Source organism: Polypterus senegalus, chromosome 18 (genome assembly GCF_016835505.1).
Source record: "Polypterus senegalus isolate Bchr_013 chromosome 18, ASM1683550v1, whole genome shotgun sequence".
In the NCBI taxonomy this organism is placed as follows: Eukaryota; Metazoa; Chordata; class Cladistia; order Polypteriformes; family Polypteridae; genus Polypterus; species Polypterus senegalus.
The window spans coordinates 96560316-96586796 of record NC_053171.1 but is presented as its reverse complement, the minus strand read 5'-3'; the positions used below and the strand labels follow the sequence as shown (position 1 = coordinate 96586796).

Sequence of the window (26481 nt, the reverse complement as noted above, 5' to 3'; positions counted from 1 at the left end):
ACTGTAGGTGTTATCTTTACCTGCCTATCCAGTTTTACTTACTTTCTGTCTGGTGAACATCTTAGGTCTGTCAGGACTGCCTGCAACACCTGAACAGTAAGTGAAACTCGTGAGAGCGTGAACTTCACATCTTTAACACATTGATTTCTATATGTCAAAGTGAACTTGTCTGCATGGGAGCTTCTGGAGAAGGAGCATTACTGTTGTCATTATGTTGTGCATCAGTATTTGCTTTTTTTCTGTTATAGTTCTTATCAAATTAAGTTTGGTACAACTAGTTTTGTTACAGTAATAATAAAGTGATTGATAATAACACTATTTTTCTTAAAGCTCCAGAAGACCAAATTCAAACCTTCAGCCCAGTTACTGTCTGCATGGAGTTTACACATTTACACCTTGTGTCTGTGTGTCTGTTTGGTTTTTTTTTTTTTCTTCTTTCCCATTTTGGTTTTCGTGCCACATGCCAAAGAGGTGCATGTTAGCTTGACTGTCAACTCAAAGTTGGCCCACGATATTTGGTTTTAGTTTGCCATGCAGTATACCAGAATCCTGTCCAGGTGTTCTTCCTGTATTGCACCCAGTGATGACAGGATCATCTCTGGGAACTGCGACACAACTTAAGTTTACACATGGATATACGGTGTGTAAATGAATGGGAAAGGTAATTTAAAGGATAGTCACCGCATTTAAGAGTTAGCTTCCATGCTGGCTACACTTGGTAGGAGGCTCCCGATTAAATTCAACTTATTCTTGTTATGACTGAAGATAGGTAAATTGGGTTGAACAGATTCACAAATTGAAAATGATAAAAGTGAAAAGCATAACATAAACATATGCACATTTTTACGTACTTTTAATTGACAGTAATATCCTTAATGTATTAGTTATTTCCAGATACTTAGTTTTTCCAGACCTGTACTCCACTTGGCATGCTGCTATATAACCCAACACCATATGAGCCTTTTTAATCACTTGTGCATACTGATGGTTGAGTACTGTGATAAGTCTATTAAAACTGCAAAGTTTTGTTCTTACAATCATAAGTTCCAAATCCACCATTGTGTAATTATGTATATTTCCCAATCCCCGTCGCTGCCAAAAGAGATGCTACTCTGCTGGGCCCTTGAGCAAGGCCCTTAACCTTCAATTGCTCCAGGGGCGCTGTATAATGGCTGACCCTGCGCTCTGACCCCAAGGGGTATGCGAAAAGATTCATTTCACTGCGTGTTGTCCTGTATAACTATCTATGTGACGAATAAATAATAATTATTATTATAAATAAATAAAACATGTTTGATTCGATTATTAAGTAGTGGTGCTGTATACACGATGCAGCCCCATGGTTTAAATTATGCACCCAGTCATTGTGTGGAGTTTACAGCTTCTCCTCAGATCTGACTTTATTTAACTTAAAGTGACAGGAGACCTGTGTGCTCTCTCTTCCCATTGTCACTGGTCCAAGTTAACTCCTGCTTCTTAACTCGGTTGAGCTGTGGATCTTTAGCCACAAATCTAACAGAAAAGAAAACCTTAAAAAATCAATATGTTTATGTTAAAATTCTGGGTTTAATCAGTAATCAGTGGACTTCTTTCCCATTCAAGACATAAAACAATTGAACAGAACATAGAGGTAGAAAGTGACATTTTTATGCTAGGTGTCAGAAACAGCTGATGCTGGATGTATACAGTATATTAGTGTATTAAATTCCCATGAGCAAGTTAGACATGCGAACTATTAAAGAACAAAGCAAGACCGAGAGAGATGGCAAGAGTTCAGATTCTTTAAGAGGCATTGGTAATGTAACCAGTTTAAATGACACAAAATGGGCACAGAAAACTGAAGGGAAATCAAAAGATGTTATTGTTCTTGCATACACCAAAATAAAAACACAAAAGAAATGCATACTGTATATGTAAATAGTGAATAAAATAAAAATGTTGCATATTTTAGAACAATATGGTGCACTGTGTTTTTTTTTTTTGTATTTGATTTTTGATTTGATTTCCATAGTGTTGATCATTTTTTATGCATATCTATGTTTCATATATAAAAATAAGGAAAAAAAAATACAGAGCCACTTATTTGTAGCTGGGCATGCTACCATCTGGCTTATTCTGTAAGTACTACAGACAAGCACTGCAACTTTCTCAGATCATCATTATTATTATTATTATTTTTAAGATTAATGTTTTTTTTTTTGATGGATCACAGAGTCATAAGATTGCAATCCATTAGTGAAAGCCATTTTTTTCATAGATTATCTGGAATTAGCAAGGAACCTCTTGTCAATGAGTCAATCAGAGAAATGTAGCTTTATTGTTCAGCATGTATTATTCTTTATAAAATATTAATAAGACCGGTTATAGGTTTATTATTTTCACGTGTACAGATCAAGATAAAAATATTAAAAAGGATATAGGTGTGACTCCAGTGACACACGTGCTACCCATCGGTGTTCTTCTGCAGCTGCTGTAAAAAAAGCAATAAGTATGCCACTTTTCCAATAATTGCAGAATTGTTCATTTCTGGGGGTGGGTACTTGTAATGGAATTTGAAGAAGCCTGTATGAACATAGATGAGATACATATATATATTTTTTTGTCCCGGAGGTGTTATTGAAACTTTACAAAAGCTCAAGATGTATTTTTTTTTGTATATATTTGTTATTATAAACAAGTTACAACCCCCAGAATACATAGAATTCATGGATAATGAAGCTGTCGTCAAATACGGGCTTGTAGGTGGTAGTACAATGGGGAGACCTCTCCAGATGTACCATAGGTTTACATTTAAAGGCATTAACAATTAAATCAAGTTCGGCTTACTGTATCCACAAAAGGAACAAGCTAATGGAAGGCCGTTCTATTCAAAGATCTCTGGTTGAAGACACCAGTGTTGAGAATAACTCAACTTTAGAGTGTTCATATTGGAGTGATTCTTTTCTGTTGCTGAGTTTAAAAAATAAGCATCAACAACATGATGCAGCCCTTTTCTAGAACGTGGGTGAATTTGGGCTGCATTTCAGAGTGTAGATAGCACGTTTCAGCTTTAACTGTAATGTGCATTCTTTTTTAGTATATCTTATTCACATATGACTCCAGACCTCTCCTGCCTTCCACCGTGTCTGTTCATATCAGATGTAACCTGTCCAGCATTAAACAGCATCTGAAATAGAAGGTTTAAGCCAGTTCTCCACAAAATGCCAAAATACTTGAACACTCTGTAACTCACCATGAGTTGTGATAGTTCTTTCACCTTAAAACGGAATTGAGACAGGCCAGTTTTGAATCATTTACACCTTACTTTTAACCCCGCTCCAGATGTGCACCCTTGCCATCCTCAGAACAGCCGTCTTCTGATATGGTGTGAAATAGCTCTTTTGATAGTAGTGATTGCAGTGCTTCCATCTGAGTACAGGAATATGCAATATTCCTCAAAGTCTCTTGCAATCACAGATGTTGTGACATTAGGTAGCTTTTGGATCCAAATTACTCAACATGTGACATCTCTCAAGTTTACAGCTCATCCACAAGGCAATTGAGAGGAGCTGACACTCTCAATTCAGTGTGTCCTTAATTTAAAAATCCATCTAAAAATATGGTAAGAATTAAAAACATAAAAATGTTTATCAACATTTAAAAAAGAGAGATTTTGTAAGAAGGCTACACCTGGAAATAAGCACCATAATCAAAATGTAGCCGTTCAGATTAATATGGCATGTCTTCTGTCCAAGAAACACAACTGTTAAGTAAAAAAAAAAGTAAATTCAAGTAGCCAGTGCTGCTGTCCGAAGATTATTCTTGTCTCCCTAAATTTAATGCTGAGCAAAAGATACATTTTACTTTAAAATAATAGTAGATGATTAGATTTGGGAGCTTCCATGATGCTCCGACACACTCACAATGATACAGAAAGGGTGGTGAAAGAAGAGAGTATGCAAGAGTGGAGAGCAGCAGAATGAAATGAAACTCTGCTTCTACTTCAGGGCTGGTTGTAGAATAAAATGTGCACAATGTGAGATCATCACCAGATTGTAGTAAACTTACCTGATCAAATTTTATATAACTGATTTTTTTTTTCTTAATGCATGCTTTTTCTTCCATATTGTCCTTTTGTGGTTGTCATTTTTAGCAAATTACATGCCTTGACTGTAATAAAACCTGTCTTGATCTTGTATAGTAACGGAAACATATTTTGTTATTCTAGCCTAATTTTGGAGCATCTTTAGATATTCTTAAAGTTGAAATTGGAGGAGATGCACAGACCACAGGTATGTCCATAACATTGATTCATTGCTTATATATACATGTATGTCATTTTCAAGAAGTATCTTAAAGGAATATCTTAAGTTTGGTAGTTTTCAAGTTGAAGTTATTTCCTCACAAGCATGGTAAATACTGTATGCATTTGCCATGTAAAATTGTGTCCTAAAGTTAAGCGTCCTCTACAAATTAAAACAAATTTCTTGCCTATGTAGGTGCTTTACAGTGGAGGCTATGGGGCATGGGGCGCCATCAGAAAATAAAAGCCTAAAAACTTACAGATGTAGTAGCAAAAGTTTCAGTGTGAGAAAACATGGCTTCTATGTTGCTGCTGCATATCTGTGACAACAAAAGGGATCTGGAAATAATGATTTTATTGCATGTTCCTGGTACTATTTTTTTTTTTTATTGAGGCAAGGATACATTTCCTATTTGCTTGTGTGAGTTCTAACGTAAATGTGGAAGTAAATCAAAACCAAACCAGCAATATATATTTTAGTGTAATTTTAACTTTCGAGAAGAGACTATGCTTATTGCAGCAGAAGACAAATGCTGAGGTGGTGTGCATGGCTGGTCTTCTTTTAAAATGGCTCTTATAATGTTGTTGGTTTTTTCCCTTTGTTTATAAATGACATGTATAAACTATTTTACAATGTGTTTGTAATTCCAAAATAAGGATCGGTAATTAACAACGTATTCAGTGAGTTTTGAAGTTATTTTCTGATAGATAGATACTTTATTAATCCCAAGGGGAAATTCACATGATGGTGTTCCATGACCCAGTAGCCTCCATTGTAAAACACCAGTAAGGGCCAGATCTTTTTTTAAATTTATATAGAACACTTAACTTTAGAACACAGGTTCTCATAACAAATTGATATATGCCATTTTTGTGAAGAAATAACTAATCCCTTAATTTTTACATTGTAAAGAATCATTATCATTTCTTTAAATGTACTGTATATGTTGACAGCAGTCCTTTTTCTTATAGTATGCTTTTTTGTAATAATTCAGTTTACATCAAGCACACTTGGCATTTTTCATGAGATTAAATCAGACTGGATACTGGATATTTTGCAACTTGTTCATAATGTATTTATATAAAATTACAGTTTTCAGCTGTTTTGAAAAAGTGAAATCCTTCTTCAATATTCAGATGATTTTTGACTTAGTGGCATTCAGTATGAAGCTTATTCCCTGCAAACATATTTCTTTAAATTATTCAAACAGTCACGTGACAGTGGTTATGGTATTTTTAAATTGAAAATTATTTTCTTTGGAACTTTTGGAATAAGCATTTTAAAATATTAAGGTAAAAATACAGTTAGCAGATTCCTTATGTCAGGCAGTTAGGCTTCTGATCCTGTGCAATAACACATGAAGAAACTGTCTATATGATGAGAGTTATTAGATAAGAAACTGAGCCATTAATTAATCTGGCCCATTACTATTAAAAGATTATGGAAATATGGAAACAAACAGAGCATATTTCTTAGAAGACTGATAAAGATGGCAGAATGTATGCATACTCGTCTTTACTGAAAACTCTGTAGTATAAAAGGGCTTGCAAATTCCTTATTGTCCTTGTTGTAATGCCAAACTTAGGCCATCTATCTTCATTTTATGATCTCTTAGTTTGGTGGTTTAAAAAATAAAAAAAATCTTTGCGCAAGAAAAGAGGAAACCATAATATGGTGATTGATGAAGATGAAATTAATGTTTGCTGAGATCTGAGTGTCTCTTTGGCATGTCGATTTGCCGCCTTTAAGGATGTTCAGAACCTACTACAGATCTTTAGAATTCAGGCCACATTACTGGTCCATTAAGGATGAAGCTAACAGCAAAAGCACTTGTTCACAACACCTGTACAACCTGTAAAGAAACATCCCACCACACTAGCCAATTACAGAATTGCAAAATTCTGCATAAATATTTAAAATAATGAGAATTTTTACCTCTAGTCAAAATTCCTAATTGAATGTACATTCCACTTTTCCCTTGTGTAGTTTATTTTGTTTTATGTATTTATGTTATCATGCTTTAAACTCATAGTTTAAACTATAAATCCTGTATACCCTGACTTTGTTTTTGCTGCATAGTAAAATACAGAAATGAAAATGAAACTTAAGTTAATTATTAATATCTTTAAGAATGGCAGAACAACATGATTATGATTATTCTTGTTAGTAATGTATCTTTATTTTCTCTTGTTAATCTATTGTGAATGTGTTGACTATGTGTAAGTTTATTTATTAATCTGAAATTTATTCATCTTTTATTAGTTCAAGAAGTTAGGATTTCATTGTGTCTGTAATTATATGTGGATATGCTTGTTACTAGAGATCGGAGCGTTTCAAAGAAGCTCTGTAACCTGCTGGAGATGAAGAGATTTACTTTGCTTTTGTTTCTGTCTCGTTGTTGGAGGTGTTTGAAATGGGTGGATATTTTACTATTTTTTTTTTACTTGGCTGTCTTTCATCTTGGTTATATACCTGACTACTGTGAGGAAGCACTGCACAATTTTACGCTTAATTGGAACAGAACTTCTCAAAATTGCATTTCTTTAAAAATAAAGACATATCATAAAACAGGTTCCCAAGGTCAGAGCCGACTATACTTTCTTAGAAGGTTGGCATCCTTCAACATCTGCAGTAAGATGCTGCAGATGTTCTACCAGACGGTTGTGGCGAGTGCCCTCTTCTATGCGGTGGTGTGCTGGGGTGGCAGCATAAAGATGAAAGACGCCTCACGCCTGGACAAACTTGTTAAGAAGGCAGGCTCTATTGTAGGATTAAAGTTGGACAGTTTAACATCTGTGGCAGAGCGACGGGCATTAAGCAAATTCCTGTCAATCATGAATAATCCACTGCATCCACTGAACAGGATCATCTCCAGGCAGAGGAGTAGCTTCAGTGACAGACTTTTGTCACCGTCCTGCTCCACTGACAGACTGAGGAGATCGTTCCTCCCCCACACTATGCGACTCTTTAATTCCACCCGGGGGAGTAAATGCTAACATTAATTTTATTTAAATTTTTTTCATTTTTCTATCTATCAGGGGTAAAATTTCACCTAATCATGGGGTAAATTTGCTTAAATTAGCTTGATTATTTCCCAAAGACAACATAAGACTTGCTGAAAAATCATTTCTTCAAGAATCATGAAGTATAGTATTTCTTGTTTTGTGTTCTATTGTACTGTATTATACTAATTGTAATGTATTTTATAAAACGTATAAGGGCACGATATAAAACTAGGTAAATTATATAGGGCTGTAGTGCTTTGCTATGTGAACATTTAAAAAATCAAGTAAAAAAAGTTCAGTTAGTCTCCATAGCCAGTACATGTTAGTTGTGATGACTGTGTCCTTGAGTAAGGCTCGGTGGTGTGCTAATTTCTGCAGTAGCCATATTACCCAGGAGTTTGAAGGTCACCATCTTTGCCAGTCAGCTAGAGGTGGGTGTCCACTGTGTATGTTTTCATTATGTGTGATGGAATGCTGCTTCCCATGTGAACAAAATATCTAAACCATGAGAGTCTGAATCTGTCAAAAACAAGAAGATTAAACCTTGACAAGATTTAATGGTTTGTCACAAAGATTAATCACTTTATTAGGATTAACTACTGCTGGAAATGCATTTTTGATTCCCCCCGGTTCGTATGTTATGATGTAACAAAGTCTAATCAGAACTTGTTTGATAATGGATTGAAAAATTCAAATCTTAACACTGATAGCTTATAGTAAGTCCAGAATTTCTGGAAATACTGAAAAGTACAGAAATGCAGTCCAGTATGGTGCATGACATCTGAGTGACGGTGACTATCTAATGTCTATTTTAGCCCAAGTATTCAAAATTATTGATGGCTTGAACGTTTAGTGTGTTATGTCACTTAAGTAAATCTTTGCACTTGGGCTTCGTTCCTTTGTCTTGGTCTATCAGAATTGAAAGTCTAGAAGTTATAGCCTGGTGTCAGATGTCACCGTGTTGCACAAAGTGAACCTTCATGCATAATTCTGTGTAGTGTAGCTCTTTGTCAAAGCGGTGCCATAGAAGCCACTTTATACTTTTGCTGGACACTTGATGAAACAGCAACCTAATCTGGGAGGTTACTGCCAAGACGTATTCCACTGTGAATGTCTAGCATGCAGTCAAAATCACTGTTGGTACTCCTGTACTACTTATACCTTGCCATAATGATTTTCTTTGTTAACAAAATCTAAGCCAGCACTTTTGACTCACAGTGGGTGATTATACTCCTGGTACAGGCCTGAAAGTAGGCGCAGGCTGAGGACAGCATTCAGTGTTGAATGACCAGGTGTAAAGTCACACTATTTAGGGCATCATGTGGGTATCTGAGACACTCAAGCTATCAATATTGGGGGGGTCGGGGGAATGGGATTCTTCATCCAGAAGAGGGTACAACAAATTATTGAAATTGTTGTAACCTTCTACTCACGAGTCTGTCTTTGGTGTTATCTTCTTTCTTGTTTGCTTAGTTGCAACAGTAGTTATTATTATTCACCGATTTTGTACTGAAAGCACCACAAAACTGCTTGCTTTCTTTTATTAGAAGTAAATTTTATAAATTTTAATTGTGAGTCCAGTCATTTAAATTTTTAAGCTCATACAATGATATTAGTATTCTTTGAAAAGGTATGCCTGATAATTTGAGCATATTGTGTTAACGTTTCACTAACCAGAGTATCTGAAAAAAAGACAGAAAACAGCATTTAGAAATATAAAGATTGTATGCCTAGCTTTGTGTGATTTTATTATACTAAGACTATACTTTATATATAAAGTGTAATAGCACTATTAACAACTGTTTTTTATAGATGGAACTGAACCGTCTCATAAGCATACTGAAGAAGATGAAAACTACTTCCGAGGTTATGAATGGTGGCTGATGAAAGAAGCTAAGAAGAGGAATCCTAAAATAAAGCTCATAGGTATCAGCAGGTTTTTGTTTCCTGTTGCAACAGAAGCAGATCGCATTTATGTTACAAAGCATGGCAATAATGTCTCTTCACTGTAAAACTTTGTTCATAAATAGATAATTTCAAAGTATCAACCTATTTGTTTGGGGTTGATACATGTTTTAAAAATGTTTAGTTGCAAAACTATTTTTCTTGAAGTTAGTTATGGGTTAAAATGTTGAAAGGCGGGTTGTGTAATAAGGTTACATTTCACCAAAATGCAGATAAAAATATCTTAACTACAAAGGAGGAAACAAATATTTTTAGGTTTAAAAAAATCTAAAAGTTACTCTTAGCTACTTCCTATGTAGACTGTTTAAAATTGGAATCATTAACATCTATATGTTTTTATAAGAGAAAAACAGATATAGTATTGTTATGAACAAGTACTTGTAGCAATACTAACTGCAAATAAGGAAGATGTACTAAATAGCCATCTCCTTATTAGCTATTATATCTAGCTCCATTAGCAAAGGTACCCCACAAGGCCATGTTGTTCTGCTGTTACTTTGTGTGGTTTATAAAAATAAGTGCCATGATTAATGTCCAACTCAAACATTTTGAATACTAGGGGGCTCTGCCCCCCTTGCTCGCTAACCCCCATGCGGGCCCAACGCACTAGTTACTTCCCGGATCTGCCGCTTGCTACGAATCGTGCTGTTCTTTTGGATAAACACAAATATCGACTATGTCTTTGACAGCTCCATCTTTCGAAACTATTATCGCTGACAATTCGTGTTGGTTTATTATATATGTGAGCGTGATCTTTTGGATTCATATATAAATCTGAGAAAACTTTTTTTATCCATGTTTTTCGGATAAAGTTTGTGTAAAGTGCGATACTTTCTGACATATGGATTTGTATCTATTATTGGCTGTAGAATTTCTAATACGTTTGATCGTTTAACTCTTTCAGTTCTATGTTGAATTGCTTCTTCGTGATCATAAATATAAACCTGACCGAATTGTGGTTTCTTTGAAATTAAACTTGTAGTAGCTCTGACATATCACCTATGTCCATATATTCGATCTCTTTTCGCTGTTCTGTTATTTCACTGAGTAATTTCTGTTAGTGCTAAAGCGATCTTTACTATCAGTTTTTTGAGACTTTCGAATTGTAGTACTTTTATAATCTCTAACCTGCTCTGCATGTGTATAGCGCCAACGTTTGTGAACATCTTTATGAAGTTCTACTTTGTCTTTTACTCTCTGTCTTTTAATTCTGAGCCCGATTGGACGTGCTTTTTTTCAGTTCCACTTGTTCCGGGCTGATAATTACTTCCCTTTTTTTCTGAATTTGCACCTAGATTATTCGTTTTCTTTTTTGCTCTTTTTTCTCTCCAACACTTTTGAGTCTCTTTTCTCCGCGCTGCTTTCTTCTTCGCTTAGTTGTCAACGTTTCATTTATAACGTATTGTCCTTATAAGATTTACCCCCGTTTGGACTTGTTTGGTTATCAGTTCATCTCTTGGCACAAAGGCTCGCCTCGCAGGACGTGAAATTAACTCTCTGAAAATGTCTCTTCTCTCTGAAAAAGTCTCATCTTGTCCCAAGATTTTTTTTTTATATTATGTAGAGGTATGCAAGGTACTATACTGGTAGTATTTTTAAATTTCAATGCTTACTCCCATCCTTTAATGGTATGAAATGAAATTTAATTAAATGGATCGCTGATTAATTCCTTGAGATAAATGTGAAAAGCAATGGTCATTGACTATACAAGAAAAACGTCAGATCTATGTGCTCAAAAAAATGCAATATTAGATTGAGTGGGTCATCCATCCATCCATTTTCTAACCCGCTGAATCCGAATAGGGTCACGGGGGTCTCCTGGAGCCAATCCCAGCCAACACAGGGCACAAGGCAGGAACCAATCCTGGGCAGGGTGCCAACCCACCGCAGTGAGTGGGTCATATTTTACAAATACATGAGAATCTTAGTTGATGGATAGTTGAGATTTTGTAGTATTTTTCTATAAGTACATTAAAGAAATTCTAGCAAAGGCTATTTTTCTTTTGTAAACTGAATGTTTTAAATGTTAATGGTTGTTATTCTTTATTTAAATCTGTTTATTTACTGTGCAGTGTATCCTATCTTTTAATACAACTAAAACTACATCACCCATTTAAAATCACAACCACTGGGGAGTCATTGGTTCTGACCAGATGTTGAAAGATCCTGAACTCCCTCTCAAATATAAATACTGCTTTAACATTTTAATAAGTGACCAAATCCTGTAATGCAGTTCAAGGCATAATTTTTACCTTCTTCAATTAGGCGTTTTAAGGGTAAAAAATGTCTAACCAAAGAATGTAATAGATTAACAAAACGAATGGATGAAAATTCAACATGTTAACGTGTGAGGTACAAGATAAGATAACACTTTATTAATCCCCAAAGGAAAATTGGGGTTTTCCAGCAGCTCACAGTAAAATTGAACAAGTACATATAGATTAAATCAATATCTTAAAAAATATTCAATAAAAAATATCTAAGATGAAACAGATAAGATAAATAAAAAACATACAATACCAAAAATCGTGGTATATTACTGCAGTAGATTTATTATTGGTAATTTGTATCACAGTAATATAATATGTGCAATACACAGATAAAGTGTCTAGTGATTAATAAAGTACCAGTGATTACAGAGCCTGGTATCCCATACATACAAGTCATGAAGTAATCCAGTAAAGGATAGATGAATTAAAGCCCAGAGTTGTATAGTCTAATAGCAGCAGGAAGAAGAGACCTGCACAAATGTTCCCTCCTGCAGCAGTGGAGGAGCAGTCTGCTGCTCATTGCACTGCAGCAGTTTATGGAGCTGATGAGAGGAGGTCTTCATAATTAATGACATATTTACCAGCATCCTCCTCCTCTCTGCTATCACCTCCACAGTGTCCAGTTCCACCCTAAAGACTGAACAGGCCTTTCTGATGATCTTGTTCTTCTGTTAGTATCCTTGGCTGTGATACTGCTACCTCAACACACCACAGCATAAAAGATAGCACTCAAAACCACAACAGACTCACAGAAAGTCCTCAGCAGCAGGCATCTCTCACTGAATGACCTCACCGTCCTCAAAAGTAAGAGTTGTCTCTGGCCTTTCTTGTACAAAAGTTCCACATTCTGCTCCCATCCCAGCTTATCGTTCAGGTAAACACCCAGATACTTGTGGGTTTTAACGATTTCTATTTCTTCCCCATGGATGGTGACAGGAGCTGGAGAAGACGACTTCTTCCGAAAGTCCACCACAGGCTCCTTTGTTTTCTTGGGGTTTAAGGTTTCTTGAGACTTATGCTATATTTTTTTCATAATATATTCTAAAACTCTTCTAATTCAGTTCAAGGCTGATGGGAGCACTTTTCATATTGTCTGTACTTTGTGACATTTACACTTGTACAGTATGTGTATAAAGTAATTGTTCTTTTTGTTTAATAAAGTTTATCTTGACCCTTGCCAATGCTTCCTTTCCTTTCAAAGGTTTGCCTTGGGCTTTTCCTGGATGGGTTGGACGTGGAAAGAACTGGCCATATACCTTTCCTGATGTGACTGCATATTACGTTGTGTCTTGGATTATTGGAGCCAAACAGTATCATGATTTGGACATTGATTATATAGGGGTAAGGATATTTTTGTTATAATAAAGTTTAAACTGTGAATGTCTAAACAAAATCTTTTTAAATAGTGTTGTCTCTGAATAAGTCATCACATCCTAGAAGCATTCCATTTTTCAATATTCGTCCTACTGTAAATCCTGCTTATATACAATATTGTGTTGCTGAGAAGAGACAGAGAGAAAACCAAAATGAATGAAGGAGTAGTTGCTGCTCTGTCTCATAAAGGTGGTTCTAAGTGGGTCTGTTTTCTTTGGCGTGTCGGTAGAACCACTTCATAGATCTCAGATTTGCCATTCTCCTTTACTAAACATTCAAGAATTTGGAACCAAGTTGCATTGGGCCTTTCAAAGAATGTAATTTTTTACTGCTATTGAAGAGTAAAGGAGGGAATAACTATAAAGAAGCAAGTATTCATATTTTACTCATATTTACTTTAATTTAAAACAAATTTTCATGAGGGTACTTGCAGGATGCTACAGCCATCCATCTATTGCACCTGAAACTCTTTCCTCAAAATATGTGATCAGCACTGCCTCTGTCTCATACCTGCGTTACCTGTAATTCTCTGTAGAGAGCATTTCTGTCTTAAGACACACAAAGGTTCTGTTTTGTCGTAGTAGGACCCTAAAGTGACCCTATTTTACCTTTCAGCATTTTTATTACGTAGAACATAACAAATTGCCCCAAGTCTCATATGCTTACCACATTGTCAGGGTTGACTGCTATTAGAGTTCAACACCCCAGGCAATTACGGCTCCAGAACAGGTGGAATAGAAACGTACACGTTTATTCATGCATTAGAGATAATATACCCAAAAGAGAAGAGTACAATGAGTGTTGGTAAAATAATATAACCTGATAATACACTTCCAAGCTACCATGTGGCTATGTGTCTTTGTAACAGATAGCCCGGCCACAGACAGACACAACACCAATGTCCAAAACACACTGGTTTATATTTACAGTTTGGTTCCACCCATGCACTCACAATTCCTCTGTCCTTTCTCTCTTCGGCCACATCCACTCCTCTAATGCAAGCTCTGTCTTCCTCCTCCCGACTCCGGCTCCCTGAAGGGAGTGAGGCGGCCCCTTTTATAATTCCCTAGATGTGCTCCAGATGCTTGGTGATTGTCCTCCTGCAGCACTTCCTGGTGTGGCGGAAGTGCTTCCCTTGCACCCGGAAGCACTTTTGAGCGTACTCAGTTCCTGAAGCGGCAGCACCCCCTGGTGTGGCAGAAGTGCTGTCCTCCAGGGCTCAGGAACCATCCAGGCAGCCCCTTGGTTGGGCCATGGACCCCCCACAGCTCCGTATCCGTGGCCCTTGATGGAAATGGAAGATATTGCTCCTTCCCTGATCCAGGCATACTGGTGGGGCAAGGTCACTGGTTGTCTGCCACAGTCTTATTATTTTGATTGATTCCTAATCCGATATGGCATGGCCTTTGGATGGATTGTCAGAAACAAGTAGCATGGCTTGCCTTAATATATGGCCGTCGAGAGAGATGGTCTCCTCTAGATGGAAAATGCTAGAGACAGAGAGAGTGCAGCATGCAAGCCTCTACTTACCATGGCTCTGTAGCCTTTGACGCATCTTCTGGACACCTCCTGGACCAGTGTGGGGCTGCACCATTCACTTCTAAAACCACTCAGGAAAACACCCAGTTCAGATGCTTTGTTTCTGTATGCAAGCATCCTCTCCAATAAAGACTGGACACAGTGGTAATTAGATCATAAAACGCTGGCCCAGTCTGGTCAAATTTTTGCCTCCCCATCAAAGATTGTGATCTTCCTATGAAAGATCACATTCTTAAAACTCCGAGGGGAGGAAATTCTAAATTTGCTAATTTGAAAAAGTTGATTCTTTTTAAGCAACCAATCTTAAACTCATCCTTAAATAATATTATCAAGCATTTTGATAATTGTGTATAACATGACCAATACACAGCAAAGTGAAGCAACAGCAAAAGAACCTTAAAAAAAGCGATGTTTTAGAAAACAGGTACAATTTTGTGCAGTCTTTTAACTTGGTTCATTTCTCAGCATATTTTCATTTCTGAGCCCATCTTAATCTCCTATATATACGATCAGAGGTGAAGGTGTGCACTATCTGGTATCACTGATGTTGCTTCCCATCTGGCAACAAAATTTAAATAAAAAAAAAATTTTGGGGGGTGGTGTTCAAATTTCAGAATTGTAGACCACCAGGGATTGTAGTTAACATGGCCTTGCGGTGCCTTTGCAGTGTACCGGATATATGGATGTTTGAAGAAAACAAAGCTGTGTGTTTTTAAAAGACATATTTTCAGTTTTGAGAACAGTGGCCTCTAGTGGGGGAAAACAAAAGTTTCAGTGTGGCAAAATCTTAACATATAATAAACTGGAAAACCAACCCAACATTTTCTTTACTTGCTTTTCCTGCATTAAGTTACTGTATATTCAGAATACTTTTCACTTACAGAGTTAATGGTAACTTGTTTTAAATAAAGTACCTTGCAGAATCATTCATACATTTTACATTTTTCAAATATTGTTGGTTACAAATGGTACTCAAAGTAGCTTGGTCCAGTCTTTAATATAATGTAACCTTTAGCAGACCAAACTCCTATTACTGTAATTAGGTTTTGTCAAACTCTTGACAGTCATAAAAAGAGACATCTACAGATAATTCCTGCAAACAGAAGATGCACAAAAGGCAGCTGTGATTTTTCTGTGCATATCTTTATCTTGAACTGATTGTTCAGTGGATCATTTAATCTTATGGGTGAGCAAAGAACATTAAGCAATGAGAATATAATGCCAGAGTCTGTGAATCTGAAGACTTGCATTTCAGCCTATCTCACATCGACAGTATGTAAATGTGAAAGTTATGAGCTAATTCCAGTATGTGTTGATAATTGTTGCCCTCTAAAGTGCATGCAAAAAACAAAATTCCTCTTGAATGTAGAACCAGATTGTCCTAAATAGGTTCACATTCGGTCCACCTTGATAAAAGTGATAAGATATTGTGAAAATATCTTATTAAAGGTATTTTACAAAATAAAGTTGCATGACTTTCTGTTTAATGTCATTAACATAATTATTTAAAATATATTTTGTACTTCCAGATATGGAATGAAAGAAGTTTTGATATAAAATACATAAAGGTATGTAAAAAACAGGATCATGGTCTGATTTTTCTAGAAGTTTGTAATAAACACAAAGTGCAATTTTTCCAATAGATTTCTGATTGTTAAGGCTAAACAAATTTATCTTCATTAAACCAAATTTTTCATTTTTCAATGGCTGTATGTATTTTTTTTGAATTAGAAATACAGTGGAACCTCGGGTCACGAATGTCTCGGAACACGACCAAAAAGTTCACCAAACTTTTGCATCTGTTCACGACCACACACTCGGGTGACGAGCAAGCTTCCGGTTCGTACACGCCGATGATTTTGGCACATGTTCAGTCTCTCCCTGTACATTGTTCTCGGTCAGACGAGTGTGCATTCGCTCTGAACTCTTTGTGCTCTATTTCATGTGCTTTTGCATTAATTTTGCAACTTACCATGACCTCTAAGCAAGCGAAGAGTGGTAGTGTTGGTGAGAAGAAAGGTTCGAATAAAACTGAAATCAAATTAAAGAAAGAAATTATTGAAAGTATGCGTTCGTGTTACTGATCTTGCCGCCGGGTACAAGATGTCCAAATCTATGATTTCGACTATTCTAAAGCAGAAAGAGGCCATTAAAGCAGCTGATGTTGCTAAAGGAGTTACAGTGTTAACCAAGCAGAAGCCTCAAGTGCTGGAAGAGATGGAAAAACTGTTGCTAGTGTAGTTGAATGAGAAGCAACTTGCAGGGGATAGCGTAAGCGAGGCGATGTTATGCAAGAAAGCCAGGAAGATTTATGACGATTTGCTACAAGATTAGTGTTCTTGGTTGTTTATGGTTAGTTTTTGTATAAATTAAGGATTTTTCAAATTCTCATTTTTTTCTCTGTGCTTAAAACTCATTTAAAAAAAGGTGTTTACAGCGAGCAGTTCGTAAGGCTGTAGCGTGAACTCTTGCAATTTTAGTTTTCTCTGTTCCAAAGTTTTCGCAGTGTTATTCAATGTTTTTACATTAGTTTACTATTACACTGCGCATTCTATGGTATGATTAACTATTGTTGTGCTTAAAAATGTTTCAAACAATATATTTACATACATCTCGTACGGTCCAGAACGGATTCATTGTATTTATTAATCGGGTTGCGACCAGAGTTTTGGAACTAATTACGGTCGTGACCCGAGGTTTCAGTGTATTGGTTTCTTTGTGGAATGCTGTTATAAAACTAAATATTAATGATACATGACTGTGACTGCAGTATTATATGAAAACCATTTTAAGAAGTGTTGTTGAAAAGATTAAATCAAAGCAAAGATTTTTTGCTGTGATTCTTAGACTTAAAAATTGAGACTTCCAGGACATTTCATATTAAGTTTAAATAAAGAGGTCCATTTCGTATATCTTTATTTGAAGACAGAAAGTTAGCTTATAAGTTTTATAAAATTTTCAAAAAAATAGAAAACATTTTTAAATGAGCCACCAAATTCGAAATTAAGAAGAGAAAATCTAGTTTTAGATGTAAAATATTTTAGGGATATACAGTAATAGATAATTTTATTCCAGCTAACATGGATGAAAACTGTTTTAAGTAATAATATCTTAGCTATGTGTGTGTGAGTGCAAGGAAATGTGCAGTATGTGTGTGCTTGAATGAGTGAAATTTGTGTTTTCCTGTCTATCACTAAGGTTCTTCGTCAAACTTTGGACAAAGTTGGCTTAACCAGTGTTGGTATCATCGCTGCTGATGGAGACTGGTCCATATCTAAAACAATGTTATTTGATCCATATTTTAATGATGCTGTCCAGATTATTGGGTAAGTATAGGAAGTGCAGGTGCTCCTGGAACTACTTACCGATCGATGGTACTTTTACTAAAACAGCTTAGAAAAAACACACAAGGAAAGTGTCAACATTTAGGTATGGCGGAAAAGTTAGACCATTTTCCAGAGTAAAGATTGCCAGCTTTAGTGTTAGGTTTTAGCTTTGTTTCTCTTTTTTGGTTTAGGCTAAGAAAGTTGTGGTTTAAAGAAAAAAAAGTGCTTAAGGAAAGAAGCATAGGTTGGTTAACGTCATTGTACATGGAGAAGAGAAGGCTCTTCTCAGGTGTGAAAATGTTGAGTAAACTTTCCATATACTGTACTCCATACACAAGCTTTTCTATTTGAAAATATGTATATGCCTTTGCCATCTTAGGTAGTGGTGAACCGTCTTCATCCCTTTCAACATATACAATATACCCATCAGCCACAACATTAAAACAACTGAATTACTGAGAAGTGAAGTGAATAACATTAATTATCAATTTACAATGGCTCATGTTAAACAATTTCTTAGAATTTTAATAACTACACTATACCGCCAAAACATTCAAACTACTGACAGGTGATGTGAATAACATGGATTCTCACATTACAATGGCATCTCTCCAGGGATGGCATATATTAGGCAGCCACTGGACAGTCATTTTTGAAGGTAATGTGCAGGAAGCAGGAAAAGTGGGCAAGCATAAGGATTTGAGCAACTTTAACAAAGGCCAAATTGTGGCTGGTAAACAGCTTGGCCAGAGCATCTCCAAAATAGCAGGTCTTCTGGGGTGTTCCTGGTATGCAGTTGTTAGTACTGCAGATGAAGACTGTGGACTTTTGTTTTAATGTTTAGATGAGATTCTTTAGATAATGCATCGTGATCCATGTTTCTGAGAACAAGGCTTCTTAAATGTTAATTTTAACTAACGCCAAAGGTGATTTATCTGTGAAAACAAAACATCTGTGACTTAAGCTATGTCTTAGGATATTTTTCTTATTTCTTTGTTTGTCTAGACTTTTCACTTTAAGCTTCTCTGATCTGATTTTCTTGCTTTTTCACTTCAGTTTACAAAAGATTAGTATGACCACTTTAAAAATAACTGTGTTTTTCCTGTTTTGTTTAAGTTTAAAAGCTTTACATTAATATCATGTACCTATATTATATTATAGCGTACCTGTAGGAAAAATGATTGCAAAAAAAGAAACGATGCCAAGGACATGTGTCATAACTAAAACAACAAGGAGACTTGAGATACTCATTATTTGCACATGTCCTTTCCCTCATCCTTATCTCCGGCATAACCTGAGGTACAGTGTGCATTGTTAGAAACAGAAGTAATGCATGGAGCAATTCAAAACCCTGCTTACTTTTTTATGACACCATGTGATTTTAATAGTGGATTACTCTGCATTACTTTGCCTTGTGCTGACTTGTTATATTAACTAAATACCTTTATTAATAAGATCATATTAATATTACAGCCTAGATGATCTCATTCTGTCCATCAAGCAAATCTGAATAGTTTATAGCCAAGTGTTTTCAATTTCTTATCCAGAGATTAAAAGAAATCACGGCATCCACTTCGACGACTTGTCTCACATTTATGTGACCCCCGATTGTAAATGTTTCAGAATTTCGACTTTGTGTGTGTTTGTATGTAATGGGCTGTTTGGTGGCAAAAAATATTTCTGGCCTAACTTTATGGATGCTTCTGAGGTGTTGATAGACTATTAAAATGTTTTTGTACACGTTAGATATTTTACCTCTGGATGTGTTTGACATTTAATATGTCAAAGCAACCACTATTTAATCAGTAACTTCATTTAGGAATAATAACTATTCCTTTCATAGTTGGTGGCTGAATTTAAAAATGTATTCAGACTTTGTTGGCTACACTGCATTTAGATTGGCATTACTTAGAGTGGTATTATGCATATTTTATGGCTTAGAAAAGATGTTTAAAAAGACTGAGTTTGGGGAAAATGCCTTAACCTGGAAGTTCATACCAATTAGGCATATTGCCTGATGGGGGCACCTTGGACAGTTTCTTTTTTATAATTAATCAATAGTGTAAATTATTACTAAATGTAAAGGCACACAGTGAGGAAAAAAGCTATTCATTTTTTTAAATCTTGTCTTTTTATTTTAAGTGTTTTAATTTAATACTATCTATGTCATTACCTTTCTTTCTGTTTTCTTCCTTCTGTCTTTCTAATATTTTTTGAAAAAGCTTCTCCGATACACACTGGATAAACAAGGTTTGGAGCGGGTAAAAATCATAGCCAGTGATAACTTATGGCAGCCAATAACATTCTCAGTGCTGCATGATGCAGAGCTTCAAGATGCGGTCAGTGTGATAGGGTATGATTTTTTTCTGAAAATAAACTTCAGTACCAATTTGATATTTAATAATCTCTTTTTCTGATAGTTTGGATAAAGACAGCACTTCTTAATGATTTTATCCTTCCTCATATCATTGGAATGTTTCATTCTTTTAAAACATATTCTGTAGTATAATGTATGTAAACTAAACATGGAGGTGCACATATTTATGTAATATAAATGTGTCGGTGTTTTTATACATTATATGCGTGTAAACACAATCATAGATGTGTATTTGTGCATGTGCATATATTACATGGTGGACATAAACACAATTATAAATGTGTGTTTGTATATGTGAATATAATTACAGGGTGACTCAGAAAGAATTGAACAATTTAAACAAGTATTGCTCCTTAATTAACTGTCATATTAATAAATAGTCTAAATCAATTTGTAAAGGAACTCTCACATTTTTCCTTACTCTTTCAAATGCTGAATGGCCACCCCATGTGTCACTTGAGGCATGTCAATCATGTAGTCTTAATTTGACTCGGAGCCTTTATAGCTTATCACTACCACCGGTTGACATGGCAGCCATGTTAAATTCCTCCTTTTCCTCAAGCACCAAAATCTGGGGAAAAAAATAAGAATAACTGTACATCCTGACATATACATAAGATTCAGAAAGTATTCAGACACCTTCACTTTTTTTTTTCAGACTTTGCATCGTTGCAACCTTGTGCTAAAATAACATATAGCAACACTCAGTACTCCATAATGAAAAAGAGGATTTTAGGAATTTTTGCGGATTTATTAGAAAAAAACCCGGAAATTTTACATTAACACAAGTATTCAGACCCTTTACTCAGTTACTTAGCTGAAGCACCTTTGGTGGCAATTCCAGCCTGAAGTATTTTGGGTTATGACAAGACAAGCTTTGCACACCTGGATTTGGGGAATTTCTGCCATTCTTCTGTGTAGAACTTCTCAAGCTCTGTTAAGCTGCATGGAGACTGTCGGTGGACAGCAGTTTTTAGGTCTCCACACAGATATTCGACTGGGTTGTCTGAGCCTTTCAAGGACATTCACAGAGTTGACTCTGTACTATGTTGTCTTTGCTTTGTGCCTAGGTTTGTTGTACTATTGGAAAGTGAACCTTCAGTCCAGTCTGTGTATTTAATGACTTTGTACCAAAATTCAGGATAGCTTTCTCTGTTTGGAATTTCAGCAAAGACAAAATGATCGACATCATCAGCAGTAACCAATAAATGCATGCGAGGTAAACTCCGTTTTTGAAACTCTCTGACTTACACTTCAAAGCCCTACAATATTTACATACTTCTGATATATCATCTATGTCCATATTTTCGATCTCTATTCGCCTTTTCGTTATTTCTCCAAGTAATAATTTCTCTTTTTTTGCGCTAATGCGATGTTTACTTTCTTTGTTTTGACACTTTCGTTTTTTTCTGCTTTCATATTCTGTATCTTGCTCTGTAAGTGTTTCGCCTACGTTTTTTTTGTGTTTTTTGAATTCCAGTTTTCGTTATCTCTAATCTGCTCTGTATGTGTTTGGCCCCCTTGTTTTTTAACCTCTTTAGGATGTTTTACTTTTTCTACTCTTTTTATTTCTGACCTCGGTTTGTCCTGCTTTTTTTTTCTCAATGACACCTGGTCCGTGGTGATTATTTTCTCTTTTTTAAGTAATAATTTGTTTGTTTGCGCTACTGCGATCTTTACTTTCTTTATTTTTATACTTTATAATTTTCCTACTTTGATATTCTTTAACTTTCTCTACATGTGTATCACACCAACGTTTTGTTTTTTGAGCCTTTCGAATTCCACTGCTTTCATAATCTCTAACCTGGTCTGCATGTGTTTAGCACCAGTGTTTGTGAACGTCTTTATGAAGTTCTACTTTGTCTTTTACTCTCTGTCTTTTAATTCTGAGCCCGATTGGACGTGCTTTTTTTCAGTTCCACTTGTTACGGGCTGATAATTACTTCCCTTATTTTCTGAATTTGCACCTAGATTATTCGTTTTCTTTTTTGCTCTTTTTTTCTGTCCAACGCTTTTGAGTCTCTTTTCTCCGCGCTGCTTTCTTCTTCGCTTAGTTGTCGACGTTTCATTTATAACGTATTGTCCTTATACGATTTATATGCACTGAGACCCTGGATCTGTGTGTGCTCAAATCCTTTACACGACAGAATGTTTTATTTGATATTGGTTGTAAGTAGGGTGTGTCTTGCAAGAATCTCATGTTCTACGTCATCGTGAGACGGTCCTGGGTCAATCTCTTGGCACAAAGTGTCATGTTTATGGTCCCTGCGAGACGCTCCGTGGCCATTCTCTTTCATCTTACGTGTCTTATAAGTGTCTTCCGTGATCTTAACGTAAAGATCACGTCTCGTCTCCCGTCTTTCTTTCCCAGGATTTTTTTTTAATAATAGAGAGATTACAGATATTGCAATAATCAATATCTGTTGTGAAAATCTATATGCCAGTTATGGATTAATCTATCTTTACAAGCAGTAACTTGTACCAGAGCTTACTTTATTATGCTTTTACAGTGCTTTAATGGAATAGGCATACTCCTCCTTACAGATCTGGTTTCAATTCAGTTACATTTGTTTAATTCTGAGCATGAAAGCATCAATTTCAGGACCTGCTACAGCATCTCAGTATTGTCGGGTAGGTGCTATTCCGACTAGCCCAGAGATGAAGGTGTGAGCTTAATGTAGCCCAATGATGCTGGCTGAGTGCATACCATTAGACTTGTCATGGGTATTGTCGAGACTGCAGAGCACCTGGCAGTGCTAACAAAAATTGGGAGGAATAGACCTGGATAAAGTGGATGGAAATAAGCTGTAGTTTATTAATGTACATAGTCCAAGTGTAAGAATCAAAAAACAGGCAGTGGTCAAAACACAAGATGGAAAAATACAACCAGAAGGATAGCAGTGTGTTTGTACTGCCCTTTAAAGTGCAACTGGCGGTGCAGATCTGAATTAGCTGATGGAATAGGAGCTGTTGTAAACAAGTTAAAATGATTTGCACTTAACCAATGTACATAGTCTGAGAAGCAAAATATTAAAAAATAAAGGTTGAAATGCAAAGCAATAAATAAAGATGACAAAACAATAAACATTCTAAGCTAAAGGCTTTCACAAAGTTAAATGGGCTTGATGCTAGAGCTAAGACCTTTAGTTGGACTCCCCTAGTGCCCCTCATCACCTGACTGAAGAACATTTAACGCTGCATAGCAGCAGACACTTTCAAAGGGGACTACTGACTCAAAAAGAAGGGAGCATAGGCAGAGCCCGGGCCCACTATGCCAGTGAAGTGAGCTTTAGGTTCAGTTTTTGACAAGGCAGTTTGAAAGTGTAATTTGTTTATCTTTGAACTTTCAGACTTTTTTCCACATTGTTTTAATACATGACCCCTATGCATTTTAATTTTAGCTCACAAAAGGATGTTATATGGAAACCTCTGATACAGAGCAGAATTAATGGTACTTTACAATTTAGCAAACTTTGATACCACAGCAACTATTCTTGGCCATTGTTTATAAGGTTCTTACCATTTAATCCAGAGTGAACAGTTTGTTCTTGGGTTTCATATGATTTCATTCAAAATTATATGCCTTGTAAATCTGGCAGATCAGCCATTCCAAGTGACTACAGCCCTAAATTTTATCCATGTAAATGTCATAACATAATTGTGGCTTGTTGAAGCTCCAGAGCTTACAAAAATGTATTGGAATCCCTTTCAGGCCGACAGACATCAACAATCTTCTTCTGAAGACCTTTATGATGTTCTTTCATTTAGAACGTACTGTACTTGGAAAACCAGATGGTAGAGTCAAAATTAGTCAGATTTATACTGGGCAAGGCCACTCGCCTTCAGGCTTGGCTGCCACAAGATTTTTAAACATCTATTATCCCTTTAATTGAGTGGGGTTAATACATTTTTCACATCCAATAACTTGCCTGATTTAATTATTATAGACACAAACAAATTAATTTGGATTTCATTTTTGTTTCCCGTTACATTCACAACAAACCATTAAAATTCCTGACAAAATTCTTTGTGAAAAATATGCAGCAGTAAAGAAAATTTGTAAAGGGGGTTGATGCATTTTTAAACACCGATTTTATGTATAAACATTTATGTAAATTGGTGTATATTTGAGTATGTTTAAATATAGATATTTTTAATATACTGTATATTAACATTTTTTAAAATATTTGAACATATTGTTTTTCTGCTTCTTCCTTTTCTCTGCAGAGTACATTACCCAGGCACTTACACGGTTGAAGATGCCATAAAGACAAACAAAACTCTCTGGTCTTCAGAAGATTACAGCACCTTCAATGACAATGTTGGCGGTGGTTGTTGGGCTCGGATTCTTAATCAAAACTATGTAAATGGACTAATGACTTCGTACGTGAACAACTTTTATATTCACAGTTTGTGGCAATGGCATTGGTAAATTTTTACTTATAGAATATTTCTGAACCTGTAACTGCCTACAGAAGAGAGGGGAACAAAACACCAGTCAAGACGTGTTCCTGGATAAAGTAAACCTCTGAGGGGTCCGTGGTGAATTATAACAAAGTCAAAAGACCTAGTCACAGTATGCCGCCATGCCATGTAAAGAACATATATCTTAGTGGGATAACTTTACAAACACATACTGTATATATATTTTAACTTTCAAGGAAGTGCTGTACAGTATAATGTTATTTGTTATAATTTCACTTATAATAAATATTAATAATATAAATATTATGTTGTAATATTTTACACATAGTGATCAGTTTCATTTTTATGTACTCAGATTTCTTTTGGCAATTTTAAAACAAATTTATTTCCCATTATAGAACTATATCATGGAACCTGGTTGCTAGTTATTACGAAGACTTGCCATTTGGACGAGATGGACTAATGACTGCACAGGAACCGTGGAGTGGAAATTATGTTGTAGAGTCTCCTATTTGGATAACAGGTATACTTATATTACAATATGAATGATTCTTCAATTTTCAAAGTAAGTGTAATTTACAGCCAATTTCTATTCTGTAGACTGTTGTAGACAGTATAATAGTATTTAAAATGTTTTTTTTTAATCGTACAGTATATTTATTTCTTGGAAAATACAATTTACATCTGCCCAACCTAACTTATTACTTTTTTTTCTGTTTAAGCTCACACTACACAGTTTACAGAGCCAGGATGGTTCTATCTTCAAACTGTTGGCCATCTACAAAGTGGAGGAAGTTATGTTGCTTTAACAGATGGATTAGGAAATCTCACTGTCATCATAGAAACCATGGTATTTGTCTGTTTAGTATCAGTACGTCTTAATACTAAGGATAAAGCAGGGTATGAAGTTTAAGAGTAATATTTCTGAACTGGTTTTATGGACACTTCATGTAAAGTATTACAAGAAATATAATGGAATGGTACAAATATTTAAATAATCCAAGTATTTGCCTTGCAGACCCGTAATCACTCTGTGTGCATAAGGCCACCATTGCCAGCATACAATGTTTCTGCACAGACTGCCACGTTCTCTTTAAAAGGATCATTTGTAAGTATGAGTGCCAATTAAAATGCATATTTGTACATTTGTAATTCTTTTTTTTTTTTTTACAAATTATACTAATCTGGCATTTTATATGTTTTATTTTTAATGAATTTGAACACATTTCAAACAGATAAAATGCATTTCTGTATTTCAGACTAATCTTACAGAGCTTCAGGTATGGCACTCGAGATTTGATTTCAAAACAAACAACCCTGTGTTCTTTGAGCAACTCACTCCAATTAAGGTGAGAAGCCAAAAAAAAATATTACGTTTTAAAGCATAAAAGTATATTTTCACATATTTTACATTTGTTTCACTATATTTTGAAATTTTAGTTTAAAATTGAAATAACATGATGTGCTTATTTCCCTAAAATATAGTGAGTGTTATTAATACAAAAGCCTCCTGGATTAAAGTTAACAGAGCATGTCAGTTTGGACCTTAAAATTCTGAACAAACTGTTCTTCTTTATAAACTGGATGCTAAACTTTTTAATCCCAATACACAGTTGGGTCCATAAATATTTGGACAGTGTCAACTTTTTTCTCATTTTGGTTCTGTACATTACCACAATGAATTTTAAATGAAACAATTCAGATGCAGTTGAAGTGCAGACTTTCAGCTTTAATTCAGTGGGTGAACAAAATGATTGCATAATTTTTTTTTTTAACACAATCCCTTCATTTCAGGGGCTCAAAAGTAATTGGACACATTAAATAACTGGAAATAAAATGTTCATTTCTAATACTTGGTTGAAAACCAATGCCAGCCTGACGTCTTGAACTCCTGGACATCACCAGATGCTGGGTTTC

The 26481-nt window shown here is 35.6% G+C and overlaps 1 protein-coding gene across 1 annotated transcript in view; it reads left to right on the top strand.

The window, feature by feature from the left end:
* galcb (galactosylceramidase b) overlaps positions 1 to 26481 on the top strand; it is a 39382-nt gene that overhangs the window by 1150 nt on the left and 11751 nt on the right. Inside the window, exons 3-12 of the mRNA XM_039741310.1 lie at positions 4208 to 4271; positions 9101 to 9214; positions 12725 to 12864; positions 15966 to 16004; positions 19985 to 20115; positions 24367 to 24522; positions 24963 to 25087; positions 25287 to 25414; positions 25583 to 25672; positions 25824 to 25913. Coding sequence (XP_039597244.1) covers positions 4208 to 4271; positions 9101 to 9214; positions 12725 to 12864; positions 15966 to 16004; positions 19985 to 20115; positions 24367 to 24522; positions 24963 to 25087; positions 25287 to 25414; positions 25583 to 25672; positions 25824 to 25913 — 1077 coding nt within the window. The remainder of the gene's footprint in view (positions 1 to 4207; positions 4272 to 9100; positions 9215 to 12724; positions 12865 to 15965; positions 16005 to 19984; positions 20116 to 24366; positions 24523 to 24962; positions 25088 to 25286; positions 25415 to 25582; positions 25673 to 25823; positions 25914 to 26481) is intronic.